General features: G+C 41.4%; 1 protein-coding gene across 1 annotated transcript in view; it reads left to right on the top strand.

Moving 5' to 3' along the window:
* spon1.L (spondin 1, extracellular matrix protein L homeolog) overlaps positions 1-20,372 on the top strand; it is a 199,104-nt gene that overhangs the window by 160,698 nt on the left and 18,034 nt on the right. The window contains exons 8-10 of the mRNA XM_018257439.2: positions 9,612-9,813; positions 18,144-18,284; positions 19,944-20,019. Of these exons, the coding sequence (XP_018112928.1) occupies positions 9,612-9,813; positions 18,144-18,284; positions 19,944-20,019 (419 nt within the window). The remainder of the gene's footprint in view (positions 1-9,611; positions 9,814-18,143; positions 18,285-19,943; positions 20,020-20,372) is intronic.

Raw genomic sequence — 20,372 nt, 5'->3', positions numbered from 1 at the left:
AGCAACGAGGGCCCCAGAGGGGGTGTGGGGGCCCTGCACACCCCAGTCCAACCCTGTGAACATCCAAAGGGCTCATATCAACAAGAGGTCAGGAGGAAAAACCCAAAGACGTAGTGGTCTACTCTTGTAGAATGGTTACACTTTTGGCTTATTGCTGCAAAATAGAATTAGAAGGTTTTTTTTGTTTGTTTTTTTACAAAATCGAGAAACCTCGAAAGTCTTCAATATGTCTGTTATTTAAAGGAATTGTTTAGTATAATAGTAAGTAATGATAAATGATGATAATAGTTTAATAATGATAAAAACTGGGTAAATAGACAGGCTGTGCAAAATAAAACATGTTTTCAAGCAGGCTAAAAATAAAACTCGATCGTCGCTTGTCACAGCTCTCTCATTCATAAATGCGCTGTAAAATAGACTGATGGAAAAACCATACACCACATGCAAGCAATAACTGTGAGTGCTCAGAATACTATAACAGACGTTTCAAATTAAAATTAGAAGAATAACCAAATAAATAGAAAAGGTAATTCACTTCAAATACTCAGTTCCCTGTATAACTCAGCCTGCAGCCTTGTGCCTTTATATGGTCACAGAACAACCCCTCAGTGACTTCTAATATCCTTATCATTTACAGTAGGGGGTACGTTATCCCTTATAATACATGAGTGATACTCAGAGTTCCCTGTATAACTCAGCCTGCAGCCTTGTGCCTTTATATGGTCACAGAACCCCTCAGTGACTTCTAATATCCTTGTCATTTACAGTAGGGGGTACTTTATCCCTTATAATACATGAGTGATACTCAGAGTTCCCTGTATAACTCAGCCTGCAGCCTTGTGTCTTTATATGGTCACAGAACAACCCCTCAGTGACTTCTAATATCCTTATCATTTACAGTAGGGGGTACATTATCACTTATAATACATGAGTGATACTCAGAGTTCCCTGTATAACTTAGCCTGCAGCCTTGTGCCTTTATATGGTCACAGAACCCCTCAGTGACTTCTAATATCCTTGTCATTTACAGTAGGGGGTACATTATCCCTTATAATACATAAGTGATACTCAGAGTTCCCTGTATAACTCAGCCTGCAGCCTTGTGCCTTTATATGGTCACAGAACCTCTCGGTGACTTTTAATATCCTTATCATTTACAGTAGGGGGTACATTATCCCTTATAATACATAAGTGATACACGGAGTTCCCTGTATAACTCAGCTTGCAGCCTTGTGCCTTTATATGGTCACAGAACAACCCCTCAGTCACTTCTAATATCCTTATCATTTACAGTAGGGGGTACATTATCCCTTTTAATACACGAGTAATACTCATAATTGAATTATTTGCTTAAAATGGAGTCAATGGGAGATGACCTTCCTGTAATTCGGAGCTTTCTGGATAACAGGTCCCACATCTGTATTAGCTGACAGCCAGCAATCTTCCTATGATAGACACTCTTTACCTACATTAAGTCGAATAAAGGAAAGCTGAAAGATGTGGATATTTAAGGTTTTCTTCCTGGATTTTTTCCCACCGGAGGTGCAGAACATATGAAAAATGTTTCTAACAGCCCAACACTAAATACTTATTATAAATTCCCATCTATATCCATAGCCAGTCAATAACTAAAGTAATATGTAAAAATAATTCTGTATTTTTGCCAGGTATGTACATAAAACGCCTTAGATCTTTCCATCTCTCTGGGATCCATAAATTGTTCCCAAGCCATTGGGGCAGACTGACAGCAGGTTTATTTTATTGGAGATTGCAGCCTGTGATTTCCCTGCTCACATCTGATTGCTGCTCTCACTGCTGGAGAGTTCAGTCTCTCTCGGGCTTCAGCCGGATTTACTGCCACCCCGACACTCGCTGGGAAAGAATTTGTGCTCTGCTTGAATGGAAAATCAGTCCGGAATAAAACATGTCTGTTTCAGTGTATCTAATAAAGCTGCCAATACACAAAGAGATCCGCTCGTCTGGCGACATCGCCAAATGAGCCGATCTTTCCCCGATATGCCCACCAATAGCAGGGCTACATCGGGGTAATCCGAACGTTTGGCCCTAGGGCCGAACGATCGGTTTACAATGAGGAGCAATGTGCTCCAATGGGTCAGATGCCCCGAAAAAATGAATTCTTCCCGATCAATATCGTGACCAGATATCGATCGGGAAGACCCGTTGGAAGCCCCCATAGACGGGCAGATAAATTGCCGAATTGGTCTAAAGGACTGATATCAGCAGCTTTAATCTGCCCGTGTATGGCCACCTCAAGTCATGGAGGTGTTGTATGAACCTTGAGCTACAGCAGCTGCACCCTGCAAAAGATGGGCTCCCTTACATAAACCCTTACATAAATATGCACCCACACGCTGATCCTATCATTGGCTGATGGGCATTTTTACCTGACCTTCTATACATGGGTGCAGCCCCCTACTGGAGACTCAGCTCATTTAACTCCGGTGCAGTGCAATTACTTTATAATGTGGTGTTGGACTGGGGGGCATCAGGGTTTACAGGGTGGGGGCATCAAAGCCCCCCAACAGCTCCCTGCCGACCACCCCTCCACCACCTCTACTGCCTCAAACCACCTCTTCCCACCTCTCTCCTGCCCCCCACCTTCTCTTTTCTGTTAACTATATGGGATGGGAGAGGTCCGGGTGCACAGCAGCCATGAGAGTAGGTCTGGGCCAGCAGGGTCCACCAGGTTGTTTCCCCAGTGTCTGAAAACCCCAGTCTAACCCTGGGGGAATGTAATAAAATTTAATACCAACTAAAGTGCAAAGTAAATGCTACCCTGTTTATTGTCAGCTCTGGGTTACTAGACCAATGGCAAAGTTTGTGCATGCTATAATATCACCCCCTTAGATTCAGTCCATGATCTCCTTAAGAATCATACTTTCCTATAAATACACAATACCTAAAAAGAAAAACTACACTCCCAAACAACGTAGGACTCTATAAAAAAGATATTGCATAAAACAACTACTGTTTCATGTAAATAAACCATTTTCATAATATTATACTGTTTTAGTAGTATGTGCCATTGGGTAATTCTAAATAGAAATAGATCGTATGATTCACGGTGCACACAAACAAAGAAAACAAACTTGTTAGGTCACATGAGCCAATTAGCAGACAGAATTCTGTCTTTCGTTTCCACACCTCTTCCCATACACGGGTCGGCCGAGACCGAGTCGGCAGCTTATCGGCCCATGTGTAGGGCCCTCTGATGGGCTTTCCCGATCGATATCTGTCCGAAAGTCAACCAGATGTCGATTGGGCAGGGTAAAACCTGTTTATAATGATACAGGTATTCCAGCACAGCCTTTCCATAAAGGCATTTTCTCTTTGCTCCAGAGTCAGTGCTGATTCCGTGCATCTACCTGTGTATTAGATCCACTAGTCTCTGCCCACTCCCATGCACTTCCATTTAAACGGGAAATTTATTTGTAGGCTGAAATGGGTTTTCAGGCCCTGAACAGAGAAGTAGAAAAGTTGAAAAGCTTTTGCATAAAATATGATGGTTTTGCACCATAATGGTCATATTGCCGGGATATATTCATTCATGCGGCGGAAAATTGATATCTAGGCACTTTCTTATTTCCATGGTAACAGAAATGTGTTTAAGGGGTTGTTATCAAATACAAGGCATGTGTGCAGCACAGAAAGGGTTTTTTTTTTTTTGATGTATCAAACTCAACGTTTGTAGCAACAAGAGAAGCGGATGCTCAAAAGCTTCATGTGAAATAAGCAATTTAGGCCATTTAATAACTCGGTTTTCTCTACTTGACATTGGATACATAACTAGGCTAAATTTTCCCTCATCTACTAGTGTTAAGTGGTACATTGCATCGGGGCAGTTACCCATAGCAACTAATCTGCAATTTGCTTGGATCAGACAAAGTTTCTTTGGGTAACTGCACTGGTACAATTTAGCACCTTTAAAGGGGTTGTTCACCTTTTAGTTAACATTTAGTACATTATAGAATGACTAATTCTAACAAACTTTTCAACTGCCCTTCATTTTTTATAGTTTTTGAATGAATTCATATTGGGGGGGTCACTGACCCCATCTAAAAAACAAATGCTCTGTAAGGCTACAAATGTATTGTTATTGCTACTTTTTATTACTCATCTTTCTATTCAGCCCCTCTCCTATTCATATTAAAGTCTCTTATTCAAATCGCTGCATGGTTGCTAGGATAGTTTTGACCCTAGCAACCAGATTGCAGAAAATGCTCAAAAACCACAAATAATCAAAAATGAAAACCAATTGCCAATGTCTCAGAATATCACTCTCTACATCATACTAAAAGTTAATTTAAAGGTGAAAAACCCCTTTAAACTACAGACGTACCCTCTACTGCTTGCTTGGCTCCACCCCTAATAATGTGCTGCCCAGTCGGTCCTTATTTAATGGATTCTAATTATACAGTAGGATTCTTTCTAATGCCCTTCTGTGAATATGTGTCTTTTTATTACTTTGTTGGCATAAGATTTATTTTCTCTTATAATAAAAGCCAACCCCATTTGGATTATTTCCGCAGCCACTAATTGGCTCATTTTCAGTAATTGCCTAAACCCAAGGTTTTACTGAAAGTGTTGTGTTATTTCTGACTGCTATTATACTACACAACTACAAAAGGCAGGAATATAATTTCACGCTAGTAAACCGATGTCGGTCATTTACAATAAGAATGAACGTTTTATGGAAATCATTTTTAAAAAATTCTAAACCAAAAACCTATGGCTGATTAATGGAAAACAGAATTGTCTAACAAGCGGAGTGTTTTAATTGGGATGTTTACTTGCCTTGAATTATAGATATAAACACATTAAAAGTGAGTGCACATCAAACAGTCTGGCAGATGGTGCTACAAAACAGACTAAAATGTAAAAATAAAACTACTTTGTCCACCCTCTGAATATGAATAGGAACACTGTTGCCTTAAAGAGGATAGAAAACCCAAAAATATCCTTTTGCCTAAAGAAGGAAAATGTAATCAGAAGCAACTTCCCAATATATATTCATTACATTTGTTCAAGGGTTTTATAGTTATTAGGAAATGTAATTGCAATTAAAGGCATTATCAGTTCAGCCATTTTTCAATTCCTGGCTCGGACTTTTGAAACAATGTTGTAATGAAATGTCTGTAAAACTTCTGTTACATTGTTGCGAAGTCAAAGCCACCAGGGCAGAGAGAAGACATGGCTAGGGGGATGCTGCTTTCAACAGCAATTTCACTTACAAATAACTTTTGGGAACAGGGCCGCAATCAGGGGACAAAGAGGGTACTACAGGCCTAAACAGGGGCCCAGCTGTGCTGCACTTTTTGAAATAGCCGGGCCCCCCTTGACTGCCGAGTAGCATCTTCCAAAGTCCTGAACAGCTGAAGTTGTAGACCCAAAGCAACAAAAGGAGCTGAAGTTGAAGTCCTGAAGCCGCGAGAAGATCCGAAGTCATAAAAGGAGCCGGAATAAAAGTCCTGAAGCTGCTAAAAGACCTGAAGTCGCGAAAAGAGCCGGAATAAAAGTCCTGAAGCGGCTAAAAGACCCAAAGTCATGGATGGAGCAGAAGTTGAAGTTCTGAACTATGATGGGCGAATTTGTCCCATTTTCTTCGCTGAAAAATTCGCAAATTTCCTGTGAAATTCGCGAAACAGCGGAAAAGAGTAGACATACAAAGAGCAGACAAATATTACAAGGACAGGGCCCTGTTTGGCACAAAACCCTTCACCCCAAGGTACCAGCGTCGGACTGGGTAGCCCACCACACCCCCGCCTCAGATGCAAAGTCCCCTTCGGCCCTCCTGCTGAACTGCAACCCCCCCGCCTTCCTTCTTCCTCTTGCAGACGTGCCGTGGGCCAGGGAGGGAGGTCGGAAGTCACGGAAAATGATTCATGTAGGTAGCGAGTCTGGGCCAGCAGGGTACCATTGATAGTTATTGTGCTACAGGGCAATGCCATGTTAAAGCAGGGGCAGCTGTATGGTTAACTGGATCACAGCCAGTTGCATTTCAGATTTTTGCCCTATAAAACTACAAAATCAATTCCCTCTGTCTGGCACTAACTCAATACAGCACTTTTCTTGCATACTAGATGGGGTGGGGGCACTAACCTTAGTTTCCCGGTAGAGCCAAACCTGATTAACTCTCTTTAATAGACTGCAACCTGTGCAGCTTGCTAATTAGTGGCCAATGGCTAGAACCTGCCTGTAGGGGGCTCAACCGCAATATGGGAGATACAATAGCTACCCCCCTCCAACAATGGTTCCTGCTGTTCAATTTAATTGCCTTTTTGCTTAATTTTTCTACAGACTGTGACATGGCAATTGCAATCTAGCAAGAACGCATTGGTTAGTTGTGTGCACACAGAGTTATTTCTATACAGTCCCATAAAAAAAATATATATATATATTTATATGTACAGTACACCCACGTTTGGTTGCAGATTCCCCCTCACGTTTATTAATCTCTTTCCCCATTTATTATTTCATCCGTTCCTCCTATTCCTCTCATAGTGATGTTTCTGGGGCTGCTGCCACCTCACATTTGTACGCGGTACATTTACAGTGTATACACAATTTAATTCTGAAAGGAGAACGAAAGCCTTAAAAATGAGTATGGCTAGAAATGCTGTGTTTTTTAAACTGCAATAACTTTAGCAGGCCAGAAATTCGACAGCCCTTATAACAGCTATGATCCAGGCCTTCAAAGTTGTCCACAGGATCTCTCCATCTTCTGAATTGCTTACTAATTAGCCTTGTCTGTGACATTTATAACATATATATGTATATACTGTATTTTGTGAGCGGGTCCCAAAGCTCAGATTAGGGACAGCAGCCCAGGGCATGTGCTGGGAATCAGCACAAAAGAAGATGGGAGAGCTTCTGGGGGCTCTTCGGAGGCCCAGGTCTTCTGCTAAAAGGCTGTGGTCACCTTGGCTTGTTCAGAACCCCCAAAACACAAGGTGAAACATTTACAGCCTACTTTTTTGTTGAGTTTTAGTTGTCCTCTTCCCAGTGGTTCTAACCCTTTTTGCCACAAGTCATCAACAGGGTTTGTGACCCAACTGGAGGCTGCCTGGGAGATGCCATTGATCAACAGCTTGAAGGCTGCCGAAGACACCCCTGAACAATCTGTGGCCCCATTCTGATGCTCCATCCTGGCTCTGATAGCTGTTGTTCCTTCTACATGGCAAAATAAGAGCTTTACTAAAGTGTAGCTAAGATTCCAAATGAAACTTTGCCTCCAAGTTTAATGGGCTTCCAGTTAAACAGACTCGCTGTATTGAATTAGGCTGACAATTGACGTTAATAGACTTTCCTGGCTTCCAAGCTGGAGAACAGTTTATGTCAGTAAACCTCATCCCTCCATAGGGTTGTACAGCCAGCAGGATCACAATTCATTAGGGCAGAGCTGCAGCTTTTTGAAGGACTTGTGGTTAATTCATTCAGCCTCAGGATTCTATAAAGCCAACTCAGTTTCCAGTCTTTGTGTTTACTTTATGGTCTGTACTTGGAGCAAACTTGGAGCAAACAGCCTGCAGTTCTGATTAGTAGGCAGCTCAAACCCATATACAGGCCCTACACCATCCCTACATAAATAATATATGAAGGCCCTGTCCTTAAGCATTGTATTTACTGTGGTTAAAACCTACAAAGGAACTTTTTTATATGCAGGAGTTTTCTTTCCCTTTTAGGTATAATTGTATAGGGAACAGTGTATAAAAAAGGCAAAATATATTTCATTATAGTTCCAAAAGGGACATATTGTTGATAGATTGTGTTTTGTTAAAGTAGCATGTCTATCTAAAATAGTAACATTGAGGCCCATGTCACACAGGGCACATATTGGGCACTTCTCAGCTGGTTGGAAAACACAAACAGAGAATACGCACCATGTACCATGGGCTAAATGATTGAAGTCCTGCCTCCCTTCCACCTACTGTGTGTTGTAATTGCCACCAGACCCAATCTTCCCAATGCTGTTCCTAAGTATAAGTTATAGGATGGTTACAACAGTTGCAGTCAAGGCTTTGGATTTGAACAGTAAAATACCCTATGGTGGCCATACATAGGTATACTTTCCAACTAATTGGAGGCCCAACAGATAGGAAGAGCACAAGGGGCCACACACAGCTGCAGCTCATAATCTACCCTCAACCTGTCCTATCCCTGAACTAACCAATATTCATAGTACAGCCATAGTTTTATCTGTGCATATGTGGCCAGCTTTAAGAAAGAGCTGTGGTATACCTACATACAATATAGAGCACCTGCCCATATCAGGGAAAGTGGAGTCTTCTTCTCCTCCTCATCTAAACACTACTTTGCTTCATCTCTTGTGGCATATGATGGGACACTGACAAATAAGTCCTTTGTGTCAGGAGGAGTTCAATGGTTGGGTGGGACTGGGGCAGTGAATAAGGCAAGAAGCCTCACCTCCAGAAGAGTATGGCAACATTTTGAGGAGGCCACCAGGTTGAGTTTGGGTTATCTGTGCCCAGCTGCAGCACTCTCAACTTTTTATTTGTGCACTGGGCTCCAGACAGCTAGTGTTTTTGGAGTCTGTCCCCTCTGAGGTCATCTTTAATGTTAGCTAATAAGGCCAGTTCAAGCTTGGGTCTTTAAGTCCCTTATCAGCCTTGGGTTGGGATTGGTCTGGATTGAGAAGGAACCACAGGCAAAAAGGTAGCAATATTAAAATTGTGTGCAGTCACCTTGTACTGGTTTGAGAAGGCATGGGTTAGGGCTGGTAGGAAAAAGGCTATCGTTTGATAATGTACTCTCCCACCCCAGTCCAGAGCCACTGATCTGAGATAGGTTTATGGTCAGATGGACACATGCTTATCAGCGATAAATGTGAATAATTAATTGGCTCTGACTGCCTTGTGGTTTTGGGTCAATGGGTTAATGAGAATTTCCTGTATATTTTGTGCACCCAACCTCAATAAAAAGGAAATAGTTCAGTGCCAGCCCTGCATTCAGGGTTAAAGTCCTGAAACTCTTTTAACATAAATTCTTTATCACCAGCCAGGACCTGATGGAAGCTCTGCCTGCTGCACGGCCGTTGAGAGCTTTTTTTTCCCCCCTCTCCATGCATTTTTTAATATCCGTCACCTTAAGCGGGGTTATGATCTTGCTGGAAGTCAGAAACAAGACCGCAGTGTCATTTAATTGCCCAGTCACTGAATCCTCTGTGTGTTTTCCAAAAAGTAATTATTTGTTAAGGAGGAATATATCTGCCCGAGACGTTCTTCTAACAGACGACCGGAGTACTAGAACATTATTGATCTGCGGGAAGTGGTTGGGAGGTATCTCTCTCTTTCTCTCTACAGTAATTGCTACAGGGAATTGCTATTTACCTGAATAATAGGTCTTCTAGTAAATACAGTCAGGTGAGCAATAGCCCAGCAGCTTAAGAGTAGTACATCTGTGTACTCACTATAATAGTCCTGTATCTAATAACACCAACCGTATTCACAAAGAAGGGAACCAAAGTCATTTTAATTTAGAATTATTCTGGCCAGTTTTTAAAAATATCTACCCCCCCACATACACACCCCGTAGCTCTGGTTTGACCATGTGTTCTTGCTTGCTTTGGACAGGAGGGCCGCCCCTTCAGCTGAGTTCTCTGTGGACAGAAGCCGTCACCTGATGTCATTTCTGGCCATGATGGGTCCTAGCCCAGACTGGAATGTAGGACTCACCTCCGAGGATCTCTGTACCAAAGAGTGTGGCTGGGTTCAGAAGGTGGTCCAGGATTTGATTCCATGGGATGCTGGCACTGACAGTGGGGTGACCTACGAGGTAAGTACACATGTGTATATCATACCTACCAGCATTTCGTAGTGGGAGGAGATGGGGCTCATGATCTCCTTCAAACATGGTCATTTACATTTAAATCTCAACACACCCATAGTTTCCCAAGAGCCCTCCTATTTTTAAGCATCCCTAGTTTGCTGTCTTATTTTGATATGCTATTTCCAGGGTTTCCTATATCCTAGGGCAGCTCAGGTCTGACTTGGCCCTTTCATTTGGAAAGCCAAAGGAGAGTAGGTACACTTAGGGAACCCCTTTTAAGGAAACCTAGGATATAAAAAAGCGGGGTGATTATGAGAATATCCAGTTCTATGTCTCAAAGGAGTTTTGTGATCATATTAATTTAGATGGGTACCCTAACTCTGGTCTTCTCACATTTAGGTACTTGCTACCATTAATGCTCCTTCGCAACTTTAAACGATCGGTAATGCACCTAACCATCAAACCGGTTTCATGCAGTCAGAATTTATGCTCCGCCCCTAGGCCAAGGTATTTGTTTGCAACTCCACCCCTTTTACACATTCTTTTCTCTGCTCACACCAACTCCCTTCCACTCCTACCCCCCAATAGAGCTTCACGGGGAGCTAGAAGGGCTGGAGATTTGAGAAGCCTCCAACAGAGAAGAAGTCAGTTGAGGTCATGTCCACAGAAGCTTCAACAATCCCCCCCACACCAGCCCACTAAATAGTGACTGTCTATGAGAACTTAGAGCAGCCCCATTTCCCCCAAAATTTTGACCTCCACAAATCTGGGCCTGCATACATGGACACAAGGGAACCTTGAAATTACAGACATTTTGGTGATTCCATGATCTGGGATGTCCCACCTTAACTGTGACCATTCGAAGTTATATGGCATAGTACAATATTCAAGCTTATATTATATTGAAGCCATTTATTGAATGTAATCATCTCATCCATAAACATTTGGGGTGCAATCCTGTCTTTACTGTACAGAAATATTTATCACCATTGAATGTGTATTATTTTATATTCCAGACACTCAGCTCATGAGTTAAGTTATAAAAGTAGGTCGCTGTGATCAGACAGATGAATAGGGAGCTTATTGGGTTAAACCGAAGTTCTTTTAGAACCAAAGCTGACTTGGATTTCTGTTGTATCCAGACCATGTAGTTCAGCTTGTCAGATGATATTAAGGCTCATATATCTAATACTTATAATATGATCATGGAACCAATAACCCCTTAAAAGTGCTGCATAAAGCAGATATATTAGCAGGAGGCAGAAATGTGCTCGCTATAGCCACCTATATGTCAAAGGCTGGAGATGTATTAGGAGGAAAATTCCAGCAATAACCGAGTCATTTGGAGTTTATGATAGTTGGCAGATTAGTGTTAAAAATGTCCCCAGTCTGTAGTTCTGCAAAATAGATCGGGAGCCAGAGTTTTCCTACGTTCATAAGCAGTAAAACTAATATATGCTCTTTGGTTGGAGAAAAATCGACTGTATTTTTATTATAACTTATATTAGCTAAGGGGGAACTGTCATCAGAATAAAAAGTGTGTACTTTTGCCTGAAAACAATGCGTTGTGGTAGCTGGGGGGCTGCGGTTCTGGGCTAGCCTGACAAAATGATGAAATTTGGGGGTGAAGACAGAATTTAGATGTCCTAACCCAATGTCAAAGGCTATGAAACCCATATGGGTTATACTCTCATCAAACAGTGGATGCTCAACATTGGATGGTGAATGTCATTCTCAATGGCTTCTGGGTAAAATTTATGAAAATGTTTGTATGTCATCCTAGATATTCCTGGAAGCCCAGCATGAAGGACATTTAGGTTATGTTATTGGGGCTATAACAAATAGAGTGACAGAGGGGTAACCTGACTACCCCAGGATCCCAACATAGAAATCTGGTGGTGATGCCTGGGGGGCACTAGGGGTTCCCTCTTTCCCTGGGACCCACTTCAATCATAGAGCTTGCAGCCACTATGATTTCCCCACTGGAAACCCAGCCTGAAGGCACTATAGGTCATTTGCTGTCAATAACATTAAATGAGCTACTGAAGGGTAGATGACAGTTTTATAACTTGACCTCTTTAGTACTCCAACACAGAAATCTGGTGGTGTAGGCCAGGATGGTCATGGGTCATTATGGGCCCTTCCTTTCTCTGGAGCCCCTGCTATAGTTACACTATTGCATCTCCCAGCACTGAAATCTGGTGGTGCATTTGCAGGGAAATTTCGGGTCCCTTCTCTCTTTTGGGGCCCTCAACAGTCATAGGGCCTGCTTACCATATAGTTACACCACTGAAAGCCCAGCCTGAAGACAGTTTATACTATTGGCTGCCCATAATATTCCTGGAACTGTAGTAGTGATATTCACAGTGGCAGAACTTGAACGTCCAAGGACCTCAACATAGAAATCTGGTGGTGCATTTACAGGGACATTTAGTGTCCCTTCTCTCTTTGGGGCCCTCTGCAGTCATTATTAACCATATGTTACAACACTAAAACCCCAGCCTGAAGAAAGTTTATATTATTGGCTGCCCATACTATTACTGGAATTGTACTAGTGATAATCACAGTGGCAGAACATGAACGGTCAAAGACCTCAACATAGAAAGCTGGTGGTGCGAACCGAGGGGATCATGTCTTTTATGTGATCCTTCTCTCCCTTGAGTCCCACTTATAGTCTTATTGTCCTCCTTCCAAGTTTTTCAACTAGGGCTTGACATGACAATGATCCAATTAGGCTTCTTATGTTAACAAGGGGTTCCTGGCCAAATGTCAGATCACAAATGGAGAACTTTGGCACAAAAAGATCACAAAAACCCATTGATCTAGAACATGGGGGGGAAACGTAAAGAATGGTCACTCTGTTTTCCCACAATACTGTTGAATTATGCAGATGTGTGTACAATAGGGAAGTCACGGGATAGGGTGCATGGATTATTTAAAGCTACGGTAAGTCTACAGTTTTAGGAGGTTTTTTTATAGAAATATCCTAAGGCAATTCCTATATGTCTGCAGTTACAGGATATTATTTGAGTAGGACAGAAAGGGCTGTTTGGGGATTTCTTTGCCCCCTTATTATAAAAGGTACATATGCAGACCTATTGGGACAGGGCCCGTGTATGGCCGATTCAAAATGAGGAAATATTTTTCCTTTCCAGTCAACATGGAGTGTTAATAGCAGCTGCCTTGTATTTTCTCATTCAACCCTTTCGTGAACCTATCTAATGTATACTCGAGTATAAGCCGCCCCGAGTATAAGCCGAGGTACCTAATTTTACCTCCAAAAACTGGGAAAGCTTATTGACTCGAGTATAAGCCTAGGGTGAGAAATGCAGCAGCTTCTGGTAAGTTTCAATAAAGAATTGAGGGTTTCTGCTCCCATTGGAGGTGCCGGCATCTCGTTTTTGGATGCTGGCGACAATTCTTGGACGCCGGCGAATATTCTTGGAGACTATTCTTGGACGCCGGCGACTATTCTTAGGCGCCAGTGACTATTCTTAGACGCCGGCGACCGTTTTTGCGCTTGACCCGAGTATAAGCCGAGTTTTTTTTTTGGGGGCTGAAAAACTCGGCTTATACTTGAGTATATACGGTATCTGCCAGTACGGTGCTACATAGGAAACTTGCCAATCTATCATTCCCTTGGCCAGCTTTGCAATCATTTCCACAGTTCCCCTATTGATTTGAGCCATTTGGTTTGCCTCAAATACTTCTTCATTCGAACACACAGTTCCTTTAACAGCAAGAAGGTTAATGTATCCGACCATGTATCTGCACCATTACTTTTCCACTGGACTGGGAATACTGAAACCTTGCAATTGCTTACATTTTCAGAGAACTATTGATTTTTAAATGCTGCCTCTTCTTTTCTTTTTTTTTTTTTTAATGGGAACAGTGAGCCGCCCGATATATATTTCTGAATTCAATTAATTTTCTAGCTAAATTCCCTTGTATTTTGTGCAGACAATTTGATGCCCTTGATGTCGGTGGGAATGGGGACATGAGGATTTGGGCTTTAAGTCTCCATTGGGACATCTCGCACCCATAATTGAACCTGATGCAACTCCTTCTGAGAAGCAGGCTCGCTTAGCTGTTTCAATTTAAAGTAAATAGTTGAATGATTGCTTTGAGTGTCTGATCTCTTGACGCTGTCGGGTTCTTTTGGTTTCCCAGATTTCCTGACCTGAGCTTAGTGTTTCTTAAAGAAGGGCAGTTCATTGGCTGTATATGTTTTAAAATATGTTAACCCTTGTTTGTGAGGACACTTATATTGTTTGCGTTGACTCTTTTACTTTCTCTGTAAACCCTAATGGTCCAAGCATTCAGACAGCCATGATAGCCACCTTGGGCAAAGGTCTTCTTATGGCGGGCAGTGTCTATATGCCTTTTTAACTCTTTAGTGCACAGATGGGCCTTTGATCCATTATTCAAGGAGGGGTTGGTCTTTACTGAACTAATCCTTGTAGAAATGCCTGGAGGCATCATAATCTCATAGAGTTCTCTTGGCGGTCTTTGGTGGCTTCCCAGTAGTAATCAGTGGCACCTAATAGACTTATTTGGTTGTTCCAGTCCACCTGTAGCTGGTGGGAACACATATACATACAGGACCTTTATTATAGAAGAGAGTGAGTGAGAAGAATTCAAACACACTTTATTGATGAACAACCTTCTGCAGTGAGGCAGACTTCAAGGAGAACTAAACCACAAAAATTAATATGGCTAAAAATGCCATGTTTTATATACTGAACATATTTCACCAGCCTAAAGTTTCAGCTTGTCAATAGCAGCAATGATCCAGGACTTCAAACTTGTCACAGGGGGTCACCATCTTGGAAAGTGTCTGTGACACTCACATGCTCAGTGGGCTCTGATTGGCTGTTGAGAAGCTAAGTTTAGGGGTCGTCACTAATTATCCAACAGAAAATGAGCTTCCCCTGTAATATAAGATGATGCTACAGGTTTGCTGATCAGCAGAAAAGAAGATGGGGAGCTACTGGGGCATCTTTGGAGAAACAGATCTTTACTGCTAAAGGGCTGTGGTTGCCTTGGGCTAGTACAGAAGCACAAAACATAATGTACAACATTTGAAGCCTACTTCCTTTAGTTAAACTTTAGTTCTTTAAGATGTGGGCTTTCGGCTGCTGACAAAGCATAATATGTATACAATTATTATTACTTGTCCAGCCGGAATGATTGTACAGAGTGCCGTTAGCTGTTCCCCCCTCTCTCTGCTGTGACTGCACCTACAGTGCCCAAGCTTCAATCGTAGGTCCCCTCTAACAAATCCTACACCTACATGCTCAGATCCCAGACACTGGCGCACTATTGCTTCAAGAGGCTCTATCCACCACCCAGTCACTCCTCGTTAGTAGTGATGGTCGAATTTATTCGCCAGGCACGAATTCGCTATGAATTTGCGCGATTTGTCGCCAGGGAATAAATTCACAAAACGCCCGCAAAAATTTGCCGGCGTCAAAAAAAATTGTCGTCGGCGTCGGAAAAAACGGACGCACACGGCAAAAACGAGACACCGGTGCCGTTTCGAAAAATTTTGCCCGTTTCGCAGGAAATTTGAGAATTTTTCAGCAATGCGAAACGGCGCAAATTCGCCCATCACTACTCGTTAGGACAACAGGCTATCCATGCTTATTGGCCCTCTCTAACTTTCACTCGTAGAGTGAACTAAGTTGCCACTACTATTCTCTAGCTAGCCCAGACAATACTATCCTCCCAGTAGGTCTGGCCACATTGGTCTGAATGCTGTCTCTAGATGTTCTTATGTCAAAAGAGAAAGTGCCTCAGCTCAGCACAAGTCAAATAATATCTGCCAGAAGCCGATACAACAAGACTGATTAATAATGAGAATATACAGACTGCACTGGGTCCTGTGTTGTCATGTAATCTAATGTGGATTTTATCGTTTTTGTATTGTTTAATACAAACTTTCTCCAACTCTGCAGAACCAGTGACTGCAGCAAAATAATCCTCCAAATAGAATCCCAGTTTATCTGTTTAAATCTGGCTCCATGATCTTTGTCCCTGCAGCTGGAGTTGGAAACAGTAAAGGGGATGTAAAGCCAAAATAAAATCCAATTCAAAACTCTACAAAGTCGCCGACTGCTCTACAGGGAAACAAACAAAGCTGCTTGAGTTCTGCATGGCTGGGAAGTAAGGCGGGGGCTCCCCCTGCTGTTCATAAGTATGATTGTTTCCCTGCAGAGCAGTTAGGGACCGTCTCACAATTCCTCTCCACAGCAGTAAATGAAGGGAGAATTTCACTGCATACAGTCAGGTCTCTTATAAAAACAGTACACATTTTTTAATTAAAGTATATTGGAGATAGGTTGCTTTTTCATTAAAGATAGTGAAAATTGGATTTCATTTTTTTTGCCTTTACATGCCCTTTAAACCTGACTGAGAAACTCATCTACCAGTTCCAATATATGAGAGAAACATGTTTTTCTTCTCCTTTATTTTGAAATAACATTCCTTCGGATCTTGGGCTGGCAGAGCCATAATTGTGGAAATGGTTTACTTGCAGCTGAGGATGAATCACAGAGAAAAAAAGTGCAATTTCTCAGTCCTGTCACAGAACTCAGCGCTGGGTACGATGGAAATTTGCAGCTGATTTTCTGCCCTTGCTAAAAGGGAAAATATCCACGGATTCAAAGGGAAACATGATCTACAATTTTAAGCTAATGCCTATAATTTATTCAGAAATTCTTCACTTTAAAGAGGTGGTTCACCTTTAGGGCTATTCCACACGGGGAGATAGCCACGCGTTTGCGGTCGCGGCGACAAAGCGCCGCGCCAGTCGCCGCGACCGGCGCAGGCGACAGTTTTGTCGCCTGAAAATGCCTCGCCAGGCATTTTCAGGCGACTGTTGAAAAGCGCATCGCCTCGTGTGGTTAGCACAGGCGTTTTTACATAGGCGCCCATACAAAACTGTCGCCTGCGCCGGTCGCGGCGACTGGCGCGGCGCTTTGTCGCCGCGACCGCAAACGCGTGGCTATCTCCCCGTGTGGACTAGCCCTTAAGTTAACTTTTAGTTTGTTATGGAATGGCTAATTCAAGGCAACTTTTCAATTGGCCTTAATATTTTCTTTTTTATAGTTTTTTAATTATTTGCCTTCTCTTTCCATCTTTCAAATGGGGGTCACTGACCCCATCTAAAAAAACAAATGCTCTGTATGGCTAAAAATGTATTGTTATTGCTACTTTCCCCTCTCCTATTCATTGTGTAGCCTCTTTTTTAAATCAATGGATGGTTGCTAGGGTAATTGGACCCTAGCAACTACATTACTGGAAATTGCAATCTAGTTGGGAGATATAAAAGCTGCAGAGCTTGCACCTGGTCTAGTAACCAAATAGCAACCAATTAAAAGTGACCATTTACTGGTTAACGGTTTAAAAGCAAGCATCCGATAGGAAAGAGTCAGAAGAAAAAGGCAAATAATTCAAGAACGATAAAAAAAAAAAGACCAATTGAAAAGTTGCTTAGTATTGGCCATTCTCTAATATACTAAAAGTTAACCTGAACGTGAACCACCCCTTTAATCCCCCGCTTTTATTGTGCGGACCAAGTTCTGAAATAATAAGCGAAATACACGGTTTCCAGTGTTTAACTCTTTCATTTATTCGGAAATCACTGCCATGCTGTGAATCAGTTCAACAATCTCTTCGATTTCAAGATTTACAACACTCGCTATAAATGCCAGACTGTTTTATGTCCTTGTTTTTTTCCTTTGTGTTCCTGTTTATTTATTTATTTATTTTCACTGCCCTTTAATCACCCGATTTCTTTAAAGTAGCGAAAATATAATTTTACTTGGAGTGGAATCTTGGAAAAGAATCTTTTTCTGTGTTTCTCTACTGCCTCCTCCTGGGCACCAGCAGTATTGCAGACTAAACATATTTAATACTGATGGGGTGCTACTAATTCTAGACAGTTATCCCTCTAGATAATAGAAAGCGCTAAGTTTGCTCTTGTGTGCAGTAACCCATAGCAACCAATGAGATGTTTGCTTTGAAACCAGTGACTGGTAAATGCTCCCTGCTGATTAGTTGCAACAGGTAACAGCACCGGGGCAAAGTCAGTGCCTGTTTTTATAGAATATAAACAGAGGTTGGGTCACACCAGGGTGCAATGGGCAAAGTGTAATTAAGGCTGCTGTTTCACCCGCAGTACAGAGGAATTGTACCTACAGTCTGACACTACAGTCTGACACTACAGTCTGACACTACAGTTGGGACCGATGTGGCAAAACAGACACCATTGTGCTTTGGACACAGATGTAAATTGAACAGCTCTGCTAATACATTATTTCTATTGTTTCCAGTCTCCAAACAAGCCCACCATTCCCCAGGATAAAATCCGACCTCTGACAAGTCTGGATCACCCACAAAGCCCCTTCTATGACCCAGAGGGTGGGCCAATCATACCTGTAGCGCGAGTCGTGATTGAAAGGATTGCCAGAAAGGTAACTTACATTAATACACCAATTTATTATCTATCTATCTATCTATTTATAACCTATATATTATCTATCTATAATCTATCTATCTGTTATTCTATCTATCTATCTATCTATCTATCTATAGGGATGTAGCGAACTGTTCGCCCGCGAACTAGTTCGCGCGAACTTCGACCGTTCGCGTCCGCCGAATGTTCGCGAACGTTCGGGAACGTTCGCATTTTGAGTTCGCGTTCGATTCGAATACAAGTCGTTCGACCATTCGACCATTCGAATTCCTTTGACCGCTAAAAATCGAACGATTTCCATTCGTTCGAACGATTGTAAGCATTCGATCGAATGAAAAGCATTCGATCGAATGGCTTCGATCGTTCGATTCGAATGAAAATCCTTCGATCGAACGATTAAAATCCTTCGATCGTTCGAATCGAACGATTTTAGCGGGTGTTCGAAGTTCGCAAACTGTTCGCGAACGGTCGCATTTTTTGCCGGTGTTCGCGAACACCAAATCGGCAGTTGGCTACATCCCTATCTATCTATCTATCTATCTATCTACAGTATCTATCTATCTATCTATTTATAACCTATATATTATCTATCTTTCTATCTATCAATCATCATCTATTATTTATCCATCATAAATCAAGCAATCAATCTATCATCTATCTATCTATCTATCTATTTCTCTGTATATCTATCTATCATCTATCTATCTATCTATTTCTCTATCTATCTATCTATCTATCTATCTATCTATCTATTTCTCTGTATATCTATCTATCTATCTATCTATCTATTTATAATCTATCTATACATTATCTACCTATCTTTCTATCTATCAATAATCATCTATTATTTATCCATCAAGCAATCAATCTATTATCTAACTATCTATCTATCTATCTATCTATCTATCTATCTATCATCTATCTATTTCTCTGTATATCTATCTATCTATCTATCTATCTATCTATCTATCTATCTATTTATAATCTATCTATACATTATCTATCTATCTTTCTATCTATCAATCATCATCTATTATTTATCCATCATAAATCAAGCAATCAATCTATTATCTAACTATCTATCTATCTATCTATCTATCTATCTATCTATCTATCTATCTATCTATCTATCATCTATCTATTTCTCTGTATATCTATCTATCTATCTATCTATCTATCTATCTATCATTTATCCATCATCAATCAGTCTACTTATCTATATACCCATCTATCTGTCTGTCTATTTTCTATCTATAATCTATCTATCTATCTATCTATCTATCTATCTATCTATCTATCTATCTATCTATCTATCATCTATCTATCTATCTATCTATCATTTGTCTAGTATTTATCCACAATCAATCAATATATCTATTTATCTGTTTTATATGTGTCTATCACATTAGCACAAACCTTACTGATCTGATGAACAAGTTCAACTCAATGGAAAAAAAACATAGCGGCTGCAGTTAATCATTCCTTATGTTCAGACATGAATTACAAGAGCTAATAAAGCTCACCAGTCGTTAGTTAACATTACATGAAATATACCAGCCTGTCAGGCTAATTAGTGACACGACTGCTCAGAAATTCAATTCTCTCCTGCTGCGGCACATTTTATTGATCCTCCATGAAATGCTTTTTTTGCTCTCAGGGAGAACAGTGCAATATTGTGCCCGACAACGTGGATGACATAGTTGCGGATCTGGTAACGGAAGAGAAGGAAGAAGGTAAGTGTCCGGCTGTGAGCCTGAGGTATGTTGGGAGGAGAGGGAGGAAACAGCGGCTTTGTCACAATAAGATTTAAAGAGAAAGGTAGATTATAGGCAGGTTTTGATATATCAGCTATTTCCAAATGAGGAAATCAGTCTCTGATATAACCAGGGACCGGGGTGTGATTATAGATGGAGCAGACCCTGCTTCTATTGTTACACTTCTGCCAAACCCACAACCTCAGAAAGACCAAACTCATGGGGCAGACTTAGTATGTTAATGACTGGCTAATTCTAAGCAACCTTTCACTTGGCCTTGATTTTTTTCTTTTTTTATACTTTTTTTTGAATTATTACTCTTTCCAGCTTTC

Source organism: Xenopus laevis, chromosome 4L, assembly GCF_017654675.1.
Source record: "Xenopus laevis strain J_2021 chromosome 4L, Xenopus_laevis_v10.1, whole genome shotgun sequence".
In the NCBI taxonomy this organism is placed as follows: domain Eukaryota; kingdom Metazoa; phylum Chordata; class Amphibia; order Anura; family Pipidae; genus Xenopus; species Xenopus laevis.
The sequence above is the reverse complement of the archived record's forward strand: the minus strand, read 5'-3'. Positions and strand labels throughout refer to the sequence as shown.